The 13,040-nt window shown below is 45.3% G+C and overlaps 1 protein-coding gene across 1 annotated transcript in view; it reads right to left on the reverse strand.

The window, feature by feature from the left end:
• LOC126158603 (uncharacterized) overlaps positions 1–13,040 on the reverse strand; it is a 180,372-nt gene that overhangs the window by 139,069 nt on the left and 28,263 nt on the right. Inside the window, 1 exon segment of the mRNA XM_049916455.1 lies at positions 11,836–11,955. Within this exon segment, the coding sequence (XP_049772412.1) occupies positions 11,836–11,955 (120 nt within the window).

Below are 13,040 nucleotides of genomic sequence, written 5' to 3' on the forward strand. Positions count from 1 at the left end.
GTTAGAAACCAAATCCAGAAACACTACCAAACGGATGGCGAAGAATGACGAACAGACACAGTATGCTGCGTACAGTGAAACGTCCACATAGGGCAGCTCCATGACATAGAGATAAACACGTAAACGGAGTATTTGACCTTCGTCGAGTGCGACGGTCGACTGTGCGATCACAATCGTTACAAGCAATGTCGAAACTTTAAGTGCAGAACTGAGAGTACAGAACTGATATTAATAAAAAGAACTTTATTTTCTCTGCGTCATAATTAAAACATGACTTACTCACGTAAGAGCTGCAGTTCCACCCAGAAGAGCGGGGGTTCAGAACAGAGTTCGGCGATTCAGATTTATTCTTCTGTGGTACCCTACAACACTTAAGGCGAACACCTGGGTGGTTACTCTTAGAAAGATACGGCTGAATTCCGTTTCCACCCCTGCCAGTCTGTGAGTGAGTCACGTTTCCAATATCCCCGTATTGTATTGTATGTATTGTATGTGAGCCGGGGGCTAGAAACGACGGAGAGGCTTCGTCACCGCTGCAGCCGCAGTGGTCCACAACCCCACGACGGCTACCGCAGTCCACTTCACCACTCCGCCGCCCCACACCGAACCCAGGGTTATTGTGTGGTTCGCTCCCCCCTCCCCCCCAACTCCCCCGGGAATGTCTCACACCAGACGAGTGTAACCCCTATATTTGCGTGGTAGAGTAATGGTGGTGTAGGCGTACGTGGATAACTTGTATGCGCAGCAATCGCCGACATAGTGTAGCTGAAGCGGAATAAGGGGATCCAGCCCGCATTCCCCGAGGCAGGTGGAAAACCGCCTAAAAGCCATCCACAGACTGGCCGGCTCACTAGACCTCGACACAAGTCAGCCGGTCGCATTCCTGCCGGGGACCAGGCGCTCCTTCCTACACCGGAAAGCCGTGCGTTAGACTGCACGGTTAATCGGGCGGGCAATAACCTCGTACTCAACCCAAGGTAAGGAACACAGGACGCAAGCAGGATTGTTAATCCAGTGCCAGAGAACCTGTCTCTTTTGCCGTTGTTGTCTGTTTAGTGAGCATGGAGCTCTGTGTCTGGAGATCAGTAAGATAGCAGTTGCGTCGTTCACTGCTGAAGCTCTCTTATACAGGGTTATTCATAAGCACCACCAGGGTTTCAAAAGGCGACCGCAAAAACCTACAAGACATACAGAAAATAGCCACCCATCAGTGGGCAGAGAATCACACCATGTTTTTGACTCACATTACAAGTGCTCAATATGAGCAACATTTGCGACGTGGAATAATATCAACACGGACAGAAGGGCACGTGCGTTCAGTTCATTGAAGCTACTTCTGCTGCTGCGGACAGCAATAAGTTTCGGAAATCCATACATTGGATTGCCTCTCTGCAGGCACGGACTAATTCGACGTGACAATACGGAGTGGATGATTTGTCTACTTGATCCGACACGCCTGTCCGCTAGCGGTGCGATCTGCAACTACGCCAAGGGGCGTCTTACGAATCGAAGCATGCAGAGGTGCTCTTTCCACCGATGTGTGTCGTTTTTCCTAATGTCTTTTAGTTTTCGCGCGGCCGTCCTCTGAAACACGGCAGGTACTTACTGTACCAATAGAACTGTGTGTCAAACATTCTTATTCTTGTCTTTCTTGTTACTACAAGACGTCGAATACTAAGAAGGTTACATGAGCCACATCTTCGTATTACCAAGTGCTTCCGTAGCAGATGTCGCTGATCCGCATTAGTGCCGACAAGTGGAGTAGAGATGGTGACGTTAAGTTTCCGATAATCGAACTGTATTCGAATGTCCTGAGTCGAACTGCAAAGCTGTTCGCAGTCTTTCACTACTCAGTATACCTCAACGGGCCCCGTACTGCTAGTGCTATGGAAAGTGTTTGCTATGTGCTGACACCAAGTTTCACTCTCTTGCTTCTCTCCCACCGCCGTGGGAAAAAAAGGGAAACTATGCACACTACCATTACCGCATTCACACTAAAAGTTACATTTCATACTGTTGACAGGCAAACTGTCAAATTTGTGTCAACAAGACGGGTTTTACTGGAAGAGATCCACAACGAAAGAAAAGTAAGCTGTAAGCTTGTAGAAGACGAATGCAATTATCAAAATAACGAGATAAATTATTTGAAATATAATTCGTGACAAGAAGAAGATAATACGGACTGAAACTCAGTCTTAAGGTGCGTGTTCAAAAATACTGCTATACTGTGAAGGAAGTGTAATTGCAAGAAAATGGAAAATGTGTGTGAATTCCGAAAGGACCAAACTGCTGAGATCTTCGGTCCCTAGACTCACACACTACTAACTTATGCTAAAAACACGACACACACCCATGGCCGAGGAAGGACTCGCATCTCCGCAAACCGTGACATGGCGCCTTAAACCGAGCAGCAAGGAAATGGAGAATACATAGAAGCGTAGGAAGAAAAAGTATGAGCACACGAGGAAAAAGAGTCGGCCGCGGTGGCCGAGCGGTTCTAGGCGCTTCAGTCCTGAACCGCGCGACTGCTACGGTCCAGGTTCGAATCCTACTTCGGGCATGGATGTGTGTGATGTCCTTAGGTTAGTTAGGTTTAAGTAGTTCTAAGTCTAGGGGACTGATGACCTCAGATGTTAAGTCCCGCAGTGTTTAGAGCCATTGGAACCATTTTGAGGAAAAAGAAATGTCATTTCCCAAATAAAGTACCTAATGGTAGCCACAAGAGAGGGGGAGGATGAGGAGGAGGAGAAGAGGGGACAAACACGATCTGTTCGTAATGGAAGAAGAGGATTTCAAGAAGATTTTTGCCTAGTCAGGAGTACTTCGGAAAATTGATGCGGGAAACTTCCAAAGCGATGTGACGTCCTGTAAAAATAGTATTTGAGATACAGTATAATGAAGAGGTTGTGTGTAAAATACCAGAGGCCACTGTGTCTTTCGTACCAGAAGACAGAAAGAGAAAGCACCGTGATTAAGCCATCTTACATAGATGACGTCGTGTTAATCCCCGTCCGAACATCCTAATATATGTTTTCCACCACAAACCACTAAAAAGAAATGTTAGGACGGTTCCTTAAAAATATCATCTCTATGTATTCTTTAATAATTGGAGGTAGCATTTCTGTCGGAGGACACTGCGTATGTCAATTTTCGTCACACTTGCAAGCCCAACATATTCTGTTACTATGTGTACTAGACTTACCTTGATGGATGATAATAACGACTACGCAACAAACATGGGTTTGATAGCTATTCGACCTGCCGGAAGTTCACCACCAGCAGAGTTCAGCTGAGAGGCCATGCGTCATACGTCTGTGTGACAAGCAGGCACAAGCTTCGGTTCACTGTACCTGTCCGCCTTAATTAATTCCCTCCTTTTTAGATACAGAGCTAGAGGAGCCTGACCATAAGCGTCATTATATTCACAGTTGCGTCAATTTAGATGAAAATTGCCGCAATATAGTCCTACTGAGACGCCAGTCATGCATATGCAATTTCTGTAAGACTGACGGCACCCCTCAGGTGGTACCACTTTATCTGATGAATGGATTAATGTATTCGCTTGGCTGATGGTGCTTTATATCGAGTTATTACAGCCTGTACATACAGGTTCTAAAAAAGGTCATAGATTAGAAGAGTATGTCAGAAGGTTCGACATTTCTGAACGGATTGCACCGAAATTATTTCTTGTCACCGCATTTCATTGATTTAATCAACATAGTTTTCTACAAGGGCATGCTGGAAAGTAACGCCTCCGAATTTTTTATGTGAAGACTCTTAAAGCTATTCAAATAAAACACACGTTATTAACATTCTACATCTTTATTCTTCATGTTTACAGATTTACACCGCTCTGTCGCTAGAGGGTTCCGATTTGTAGAGCGCAAAATTGTGGTGTGTAACGTCGGTGGGTGAGAAACAGCTCAGGAACCTGGAAGCACAAATTCGACGAGTTCGTCCACACATGGAGATCCCTCTCCTGCACCATGACAGTACCAGACCACAGAGAGCGCTGCGACATATGCAGTAATCCGACGCCTTGGGTTCACTGTCATCTATTATCCTTCGCACAGTCCTGAATTGGCCACATCCGACTTTCATCTACTTTCGAAATTTAAAGAACACGTTCGACGACTTCACTGCGATAGTCAAACATTCTACAGTGACGATGTCAAAAAACTGATCTCCCGTTGGGAGAAACATTTTCATCGCCAGTGTCACTATGCTGAAAAATAAATATGTAGACATGAAGAATAAAATCGTAAAACGTTAATTACGTTTCTTATATTTAAAAAAACTTTAAGAGTTTTTAGATAAAAAAAATTCGGTGGCTTTACCTTCCCGTCCGCCCTCGTATTTATGTGAATTTAATTGAGTGATTAAAAGGTTTAAAAGGAAACCAGTAGTATGAAACTGATTGCTGCTCAAGAATGGATTATTCCAAAACGGTCGCATTGGTTCACTTCCCGAAAATTGTTGAAGACGTCTTAGAATTAAAAATTTAGTGTAGCCATCAATAAATACTGCACAACTATACCTGTGTTGTTGCTTTCAGTTAAAATGGATGTTTAACAAGAGCTGTTAAACACAATGTAAAAGCTAATTTGCACAGGACTCGACTTACGAACAGCCGGAACTAATTAGAGTAATGAAAAGCAGCAGAAACGAGACATCTTAGTATTCAATTTTCCCCGAAGTTCGCGTTGGCTAACATTTTATAGAAACTACTGTATCTATAACGTAAAGGAAAAATTTTGCAAGTGCTTATATACGATATGATTCTCGTCTTGGCAGTCAAAGACTGCTTTTTAGGTAGACAGAGGCACTTTTTATTCAACTTTGCGTCCTTTAATTCAGCTCACTTTGTCCCCATGTTCCCAGCGTGTCGATTCTAACCCTAACCTGTGCTTCTAGAAAACCTCCCCCAGAAACAAAAAAACAAAAGAGTTAGCTACATGGCCTCTATTCGTGATCGTCCAATATCATATTTTGCACTGTCTCAATGATTTCATTCGTGACAGCAGTTTTAGGACATTCATCATGTTGATAATATTCTTTTTAACCCTTAGTTAACTTACCCATTTTGTGTGAATTTCTGTTGGCAATAAGCCATACATGTGCAATATTTATATTTAGGGTGATCCAAAAGCTTGCTCTCAAACTGAAGGAGTTGATAGAGGAGCAGGCACTTGGGGTCTTGGAAGTAATGCTGAGTCGGTGAAAGCTCTGGAATGTTAGAAACAACAAGAACGGCCAATACAAAAGCACCTTTAGTTCAGGAATGATATACGCAAGGTGAACTGAAAGTCTACTGACGAACTTACAGAAGTGGCAGTATGGACCAAAAGAAGAAGAAAAAATGTCAAGTGAACATCGGTTGTAACATGCATACCTTACGAGCTATAACACTTGTTCGTCTTGTTTCTCTTCCACTGAGGAAGAGCTCCTAACTCTTAAGGTATGCATTTTAGAGCCCAACCTTTATTTTGTAATGGTACGTACTACCTCCTCTCAAAATATGGAAAGCAAATAGCCAGCAATAGAAGGGACGTGTTTCCAGTATCGAAGATGAACAACTGCTCTTTGCTCTTGAGGCACGGATTTTAAAGCACATGTTTACTACACTTTTTTTCTTGTCGGTCCAAACTACCGCCTCTTACAGTTTGTTGATGAAGTTCTAGTTCATTCTGTAGATGGGAAATTATTCGAGTTTTCTTACATTGGAACGAGATAGACACACTGCACGATTACTTTTTAAAGGTCGCGTAAACAAAAGTATTTCACGGATTGGTACCACTTGACTTAAGTAACTGCGCAAAGGACAGACATAAGTAAAACAAAATTTCACATATCTCTGTGCCATCTTAAGGCATCCAAGAAATTTACTAACAGTATGTGTGCTCCATAGACACACGCCGAAATCGGCCTACGGGGTGAGAATATTGAAAATATTGCGTTGTTAGACCACGTCATACTCGTCTTCAAACGTGTAGAAGACTCGACATTTCGAACCCTCTCCAGGGATGTTCTTCAGAATTCTTCCGGTGTCCTTGGGTGGCTAATACTTCAGTTACCCGGAGATACTACACTGGTGAACAAAACTTGTGGACGGAAGTAACTTTCGCATGATATGGCACTGCCAAGTGACGTTGCTCATGGAAGTTGAACCACACATGGAAAGAACTGCTACACTATAGTACAATGAAAGAAACACCTGATGAGTCGATGAGAAAGAACACTTTTATTCGAAGACAGTAATTATGCTGAAGTCAACACCTACAGGACGTGGTACTTAACAGGTTGTGTAATCATCACGGACGGCAGTGGATGCTGTGCAACGTGCTCCCATGCAGGCCACAAAGTTGGTATGGAGTTCTGGTGGTAGGGCGTTCTGTTCCTCCATCAGTGCAGTTGACAACTGCTGGATAGTCGATGGTGCATGTGGACATGCTGCAATACCACTCCCCAATGCATTCCACATGTGCTTGATTGAGTTAAGTCTGCGGAATGTGTAGACCAGTCTACCCACCGAAAACTATTTCATTTCAAGAGTTCGACCACTTTTGCCATTTGATGTGGTCGCCCACTGTCATCCATAAGAATGAAGTCAGGGCAGAACGCACGCCTGAAAAGACGTACCTCGTTCGTGGATTTCGATGTCAGTATGCCCACACAGCGCCACACAATAACACGTGGACAACCAAAGAGGATCATTTTCAGCAGTGCAGAACATATACTCATATGGCAAGAAGTGGGAACACGTAATGCATCCAGCAGCTGTCAGCGGAAATGGTGGAGGAACAAAACACCTTACCACAAGATAAGTGGGAACATGTAATGGACGCAACAGCTGTCAGTGGCGCTGGTGGAGGAATGAAAGACCTTACTTCAAGATAAGTGGGAACACGTATTGCATCCAGCAGCTGTCAGCAGCGCTGGTGGAAGAATGGAACACCTTACCACAAGATAAGTGGAAACACGTAATGCACCCAATAGCAGTCAGCAGCGCTGGTGGAGGAATGAAACACATAACTGCAAAATAAGTGGGAACACATAATGAACCGAACAGATGTCAGCGGCACTGGTGGAAGAACGGAACACCTTACCACAAGGTAAGTGGGAACACGTAATGCAGTGGTGCTGGTGGAGGATCAGAACACCTTACTGCAAGATAAGTGGGAACACATAATGCACCCAACAGCTGTCAATGGTGCTGGTGGAGGAATGCAACACCTTACCACAAGGTAAGTGGGAACACGTAATGCAGCAGCGTTGGTGGAGGATCAGAACACCTTACTGCAAGATAAGTGGGAACACGTAGTGCACCCAACAGCTGTCAATGGCGCTGGTGGAGGAACGGAACACCTTACCACAAGGTAAGTGGGAACACGCAATGCAGTGGCGCCGGTGAAGGATCAGAACAAAGTGGTGCTGGTGGAGGATCAGAACAACTTACTGCAATATAAGTGGGAAGACGTAATAAATCGAGCAGCTGTCAGCGGCGCTGGTGGAAGAATGGAACGCCCTAACACAGGATCTCCTCACCAACCATGTGGTCAGCAAGGGAGCTCTTTACAGAGGATGCACTGCCATCCACGGTGATGAACCACACTATTAAGAACGATGTCCCGCCGTTTATAATGTCCAGGGGCCATCGTGAATCGCGGTGGCATTGGTGTAATTATTTTCTGTAAATAGAAGTATAATTTCTGTCGTCTCATCACGTATTTCTCTCAGTTATCTTGTTTAGTATGCCGTAGCAGTTCTTTCTTTCTATGTATGATCCAGGATTTATGGAGCTGTGTCACTTCATAAGTGACACTAACACAAAAGTTACTTTCGCCCTTAACTTCTGCACACCAGTGTAGAAGAATTCTGATGACGATCCCAACAGAGGGCTCGAAAAATCGAGTGTTTTAGAAGTCTGAAGAGGAATATGAGGTGGCTTCAAAATTCAGAAGATTTTACTGTCAATTACAACGGCGACGGAAACCTGCAGTCTCTGTTTTGTTCAAAGAAGCGCAGCATGAGGAATGTACGTAAGTTTAGATTGTTTGGGTCAGTGGCCGCCAGCAGTACACCAGTTGTGCCACAGATCAACTGGCCCCCGGCGAGCCGCGCTCTGCACTGGAGCAGCTGGGGGCAGAGAGCGCTGGAATATTATGCAGAGGTCCTCCGCCGGCGGCCCAAGAAACCGCGCTCAATGCTTAATGGCGGGTCAGGCTAGCGAGGGCCGGTCGCCGCGGGGGATTGTTTGCTAATGTATTCCGCGGCTCTATTGTGGCGCTAGGCAGTGCGCCTCATTGTTCGGTACTCCTCGTCCAATTACGGGTCGGGTCGGCCGTGTGTCGCACCGCGGTGCCACGCCTTTGCAGGTTACACACGAGTCGTCGGCCGGTATCTCACATTCCGCCGGCCGTAAACAGCTCCGGCGGCAGGATTGCGCTCCGTAAATAGCGGCCGGCCATTACCTGGACAAAGGGCGCCTCTCGCCGGGGTCAGGTCGCGAGCGAGCGCAGGGCCGGCGCGTGCAACGCCGCCGACTTACGGAGCTCGCAACAGGCTCCCTCTACAAACAGAGCACTATCCGGCTCCCTCGTGTGGCGGAGGGGCTTTGTATCTGTGCGGCCGCAGCAGGCTCAGTGCGCCAGTGAGAGAGGAGAGGCAGAGAGATTCCGAAGCTGTCCCACCCACTTTCATGCTCTGCCCACGTATTTCACTCAGCTGATTTCCATGGCCTGAGTAATGGAACACCAACGCTATTTTTAATCATCACCAGGAAAGGAAGACTTCTGTCGCTTCGTTGGCAGGGAGACCTAGTGAGCTTGTTCAGCCGATCATCCTTTCACTACCTTTCTTTCACCTGGAGTGAAAGACATTCGTCGTCTTCTCTTCTTCTTGCTTACCTCTTACCGTTTCTCTAGACCACCCCCGGTAGCTGCCGGCACGGTAGCTCAGCGTGTTCGGTCAGAGGGTTTAACTGCTCTCTATAATAAAAAAACTGAGTTACTCGATTAACAACGAACTTAAACGGATGTCTTGCGACGTCCGCCCCGAGCAGATGAAGCGAACAAAATGGAAAAAAAGGTAGCTGAGTGGTCAGCGCGACAGAATGTCAATCCTAAGGGCCCGCGTTCGTTTCCCGGCTGGGTCGGAGATTTTCTCCGCTCAGGGACTGGGTGTTGTGTTGTGTTGTCCAACTCATCATCATTTCATACCCATCGACGCGCAAGTCGCCGAAGTGGCGTCAAATCGAAAGACTTGCACCAGGCGAACGGTCTACCCGACGGGAGGCCCTAGTCACACGACATTATTGTACTGTTTCTCTGGGGGATTGATACTGTTATATGGGTTGTGGTGGTGCTGACAGTTGGTAGCCTGACGCAATCTGTGTATTCCCTGTGTCTGCGTCTAGACTAGTCAAATCTCATGTGAGAACGTTTTCTGTAAGGAGTGTCCAAATGAAAAGGTACGAAACATCGTAAGAACGAAACGTTTGAAATTTGCATATGCCGGTTTGGGACAAAGCACTGGTACATACAGGGACGCTAATGCAGCGCCCGGCGTGACTGTGTTGTGTCACCACCCTCTAAGAAATTTAAAGCTGTGCCCTCAGCAGGTAAGGTCACGTTCATCATCTGTTTCGACGTCCGAGGTCCGATACTCATCGGATTCCTCCTGCAGGGGAAAAAAAACCTTTACGTCTTCCAGCCTGTGCGGTCCCTGGTCCATTTGTTTAGTGCGACATTTTGAACACAGAGCTGCCATCTCAGGTAGCAACATTAGCTCTAAGCCTGCCGGGAACAGAGTCGAACGCAGCTGTACTGTGATACGCTACGTAGCGTACACTACTGTATCAAGAGCAATCGGCCTGGGCTGCTCACGGAGGCAATGGTCCGGCTCCCCACGCGTCCACCCGTCTCCAAGGTCACACAAAGCGTAATAGCCAAGTGAGAGTAGCTTGAGCATTCGCCCTACACCCGGATATGTAGCCCTGCGAGTTCCATGTGTTTGGTTCGCTATAAAACGTTTCAGATGGAAGCGCCTCAACTCGGACGACGAACTGAAGGACAGAGATGGGAAACTGGTACCTATCACAGCCACAGAAATTCTGGGAACAGGGAATCCTTCGGCTCGTGAAGTAGTGGGATACTTGTGCTCAGGCCTCTGGTGATTAGTTTAGAATTAAGACTTCAGTTAAACCCACAGTTTATATTACGACAGAGAAAGGAGCCTATGACCCACTGGAGACAGCGGCACAGGTTACCTCAAAGTAGGAACACAACACACACACACACGTCGCATTAACACATACAAATCCACCTGATGACAGAAGGTTAAGCCTTTGAAACGTGCTGTGTATAAAAACAGTGACTGGTAATAATAAACTAGTTGTTTCATTCTATACCCAGAGTTGTTTCGTACCTTTTCCTATGAACGACCCTCATAAAACAAGATATTTATAATCTAAGTGCTGGAGGTTTTTGTGCCATGCAGCACACCAGCAACGTACACAAAACGAGGACGCAGGAAGAAAGAAAGAAACCTGTAAGAGGCCATCGGTAGATGGATTTGTAAAATCCGAACACGGCAGTGATTTGAGTTGAATAAACTTTAAACCATAGGTGTGGTTGGTAGCTCTTTATATTGAAAGGTGGCTACACTGACTCACAGCGCCAGAGATTGCGCCAAGGTTTATTATTCCGCCGCCTCCACGGGGGCAGTAGTAGTTCAGAGGATGTCGAGAGCAGTCGTTGTTCTGTTGGGCGAGAGAGTAGACGATATGAGTGTTGACTGAAATGTTGTACTGTACGGTTGGTGTAATGTACAGATGGAAGAAGATGCAATTGTCAGAATATATTTGAGAAAGGAGATGGGCTTTTGATTTATGATGCTGGTGTAATGGAATATTTTCGTCAGTATATAATGAGGTAAAAAGGTATTACAGTTTTCTTTAATAACAATCCCTCTTGCTCACAGGTACAGTCAACAAAGTATCTGGCTCGTCTTCATTTATTAGACTTGTAATTCTGGTTTCTATGTGCAATTATAGCATTTCTGGTTTTTCAATTAGTTCAGTGTACATTGTGTTTAAAATATTTTGTCGTATTGGGTTCAAAATGGTTCAAATGGCTCTGAGCACTATGCGACTTAACTTCTGAGGTCATCAGTTGTCGTATTGGGAAAGAACTGAGACAGATACATGTACGTTGAGTCCCACTACCACACACAGAACTGTTACACTTGTGCTTTGTTGTTTCGTAGCTTTTATAGTTGCAGGGGACTGAACTGATCAATTGTGTTAATGGAAATTCCTTGTCATTCTTTATTTTTATTTTATGCAGTCAGATTGCGTGTTAACACTAGTCAGGGCCAACCGGTTACGAGACTTCGTAACCGGTCACACAGCTAGTAAAATTATTGCATTTATTCATTAATATTGGTCTTTTCTTTTTAATTAACCCCCCTTGCAATATTACAAACCTTGTAACTGTACTACAGCCACGCCTCTCAACGGGGCAACTTTTGAGAAGAAAGCACTTTCTAAACGTTTGCGCAGCGTGTGTCTGAGGCTGGACGTAGGCACCAGCCTGGTATTTACCCAGCTGGACGTGGGAAACCGCCTAAAAGCCACACCCAGGCTGCCCAGCTCACCAGCCCTCGTCGTAAATCCGCTAGTTGGATTCTCTTTTGTTCGATAACATTATTCTACGAGTCATTGATACTTTACGTTGTGAGAAAGTTCTGACTGCACTCGCACGGGTTCCACCTGTACTTAACTGGTTTACGTACTCGTTACAGAAGTGAAACCCGGCGCACTGGGCAGGTACTCACCCTGCGATCCGGAGGCCTTCTGGCGGCCCGCCTGCTCCTCCTCGCTGTCGTCGAGCGACTCGATGGAGGCCAGGTAGGCCGAGCACTTGGGCAGCCGTCTCCCGGAGCAGCTGCTCGCACCTGACAACCAAAGGACACACTCAGTCACCAGCGGGCGTAATCGCTACAACTAAGTTTCCAATTTGACAGATGTGTGATAGCGATGCTATGATAGTTGGTGGTGAAATATCGATATTTTCGGTATATCAAACTTTATGATACACAAAAACATACCCACAAAACAAAAAAGCAGAGCTGGATTTGAGCAGAGAGCTCTTATTCTTCGAACTTCTTGTCTGAACGCACAGTTGAATCACACGCAATTTTTGTCAGTAAATTTGTTTCACTTTTATTACAGTTATTAACAATTTTGTTCCTTTTAAGATTAAAATACAAATGACTAATTAATTACACAGAACGTTTTGCTAATGCAGAGAGAGAGAGAGAGAGAGAGAGAGAGAGAGAGAGAGAGAGAGAGAGAGAGAGTGAGAGAGAGAGAAGGAAAGATAATATTTTCTTTAAAATGAAAGTAGCATCTGGAAATCAGAAACATTAGAGTTTTCGTTAAGTTTAACTAAGCTTAGAGGAATGATGTGCAAAAGGAGTGTCGACTTAAATACCAACAAAAATTGTCAGTTCAAGAATAGACACGCACTTAAGAAATGTGTAGACTTGTCAAAAAAATCATTCAAATGGCTCTGAGCACTATGGGACTTAACTTCTGAGGTCATCAGTCCCCTAGAACGTAGAACTACTTAAACCTAACTAACCTAAGGACATCACACACATCCACGTCCGAGGCAGGATACGAACCCGTGACCGTGGCGGTCGTGCGGTTCCAGACTGTAGCGCCTAGAACCGCTCGGCCATCATCTATTCGTAACAAACAAAGATACAGCAGAGGAAATCATGCTAGTTAACGCCCTTCTGATAGCTAAACAACGTTTAGTAAATAAATGTTTTTATTTTTTTCTGGACAAAATATTATTTGCGGGTGCTCAAGATAAACTTGATATCCTGTATAATGTTCTCGGGATATACTGCCGGATTGTTACGACTTCTGAGCCTATTATACAACGTAGCTCGTTTATCACCAGATTATCCCTGAAATGAGCTACGTTGTCGAAATATCGTGATAAAAAGACAAAGCAATCCAGATGCATACC

The sequence above is a fragment of the Schistocerca cancellata genome, chromosome 2 (genome assembly GCF_023864275.1).
Source record: "Schistocerca cancellata isolate TAMUIC-IGC-003103 chromosome 2, iqSchCanc2.1, whole genome shotgun sequence".
In the NCBI taxonomy this organism is placed as follows: Eukaryota; Metazoa; Arthropoda; class Insecta; order Orthoptera; family Acrididae; genus Schistocerca; species Schistocerca cancellata.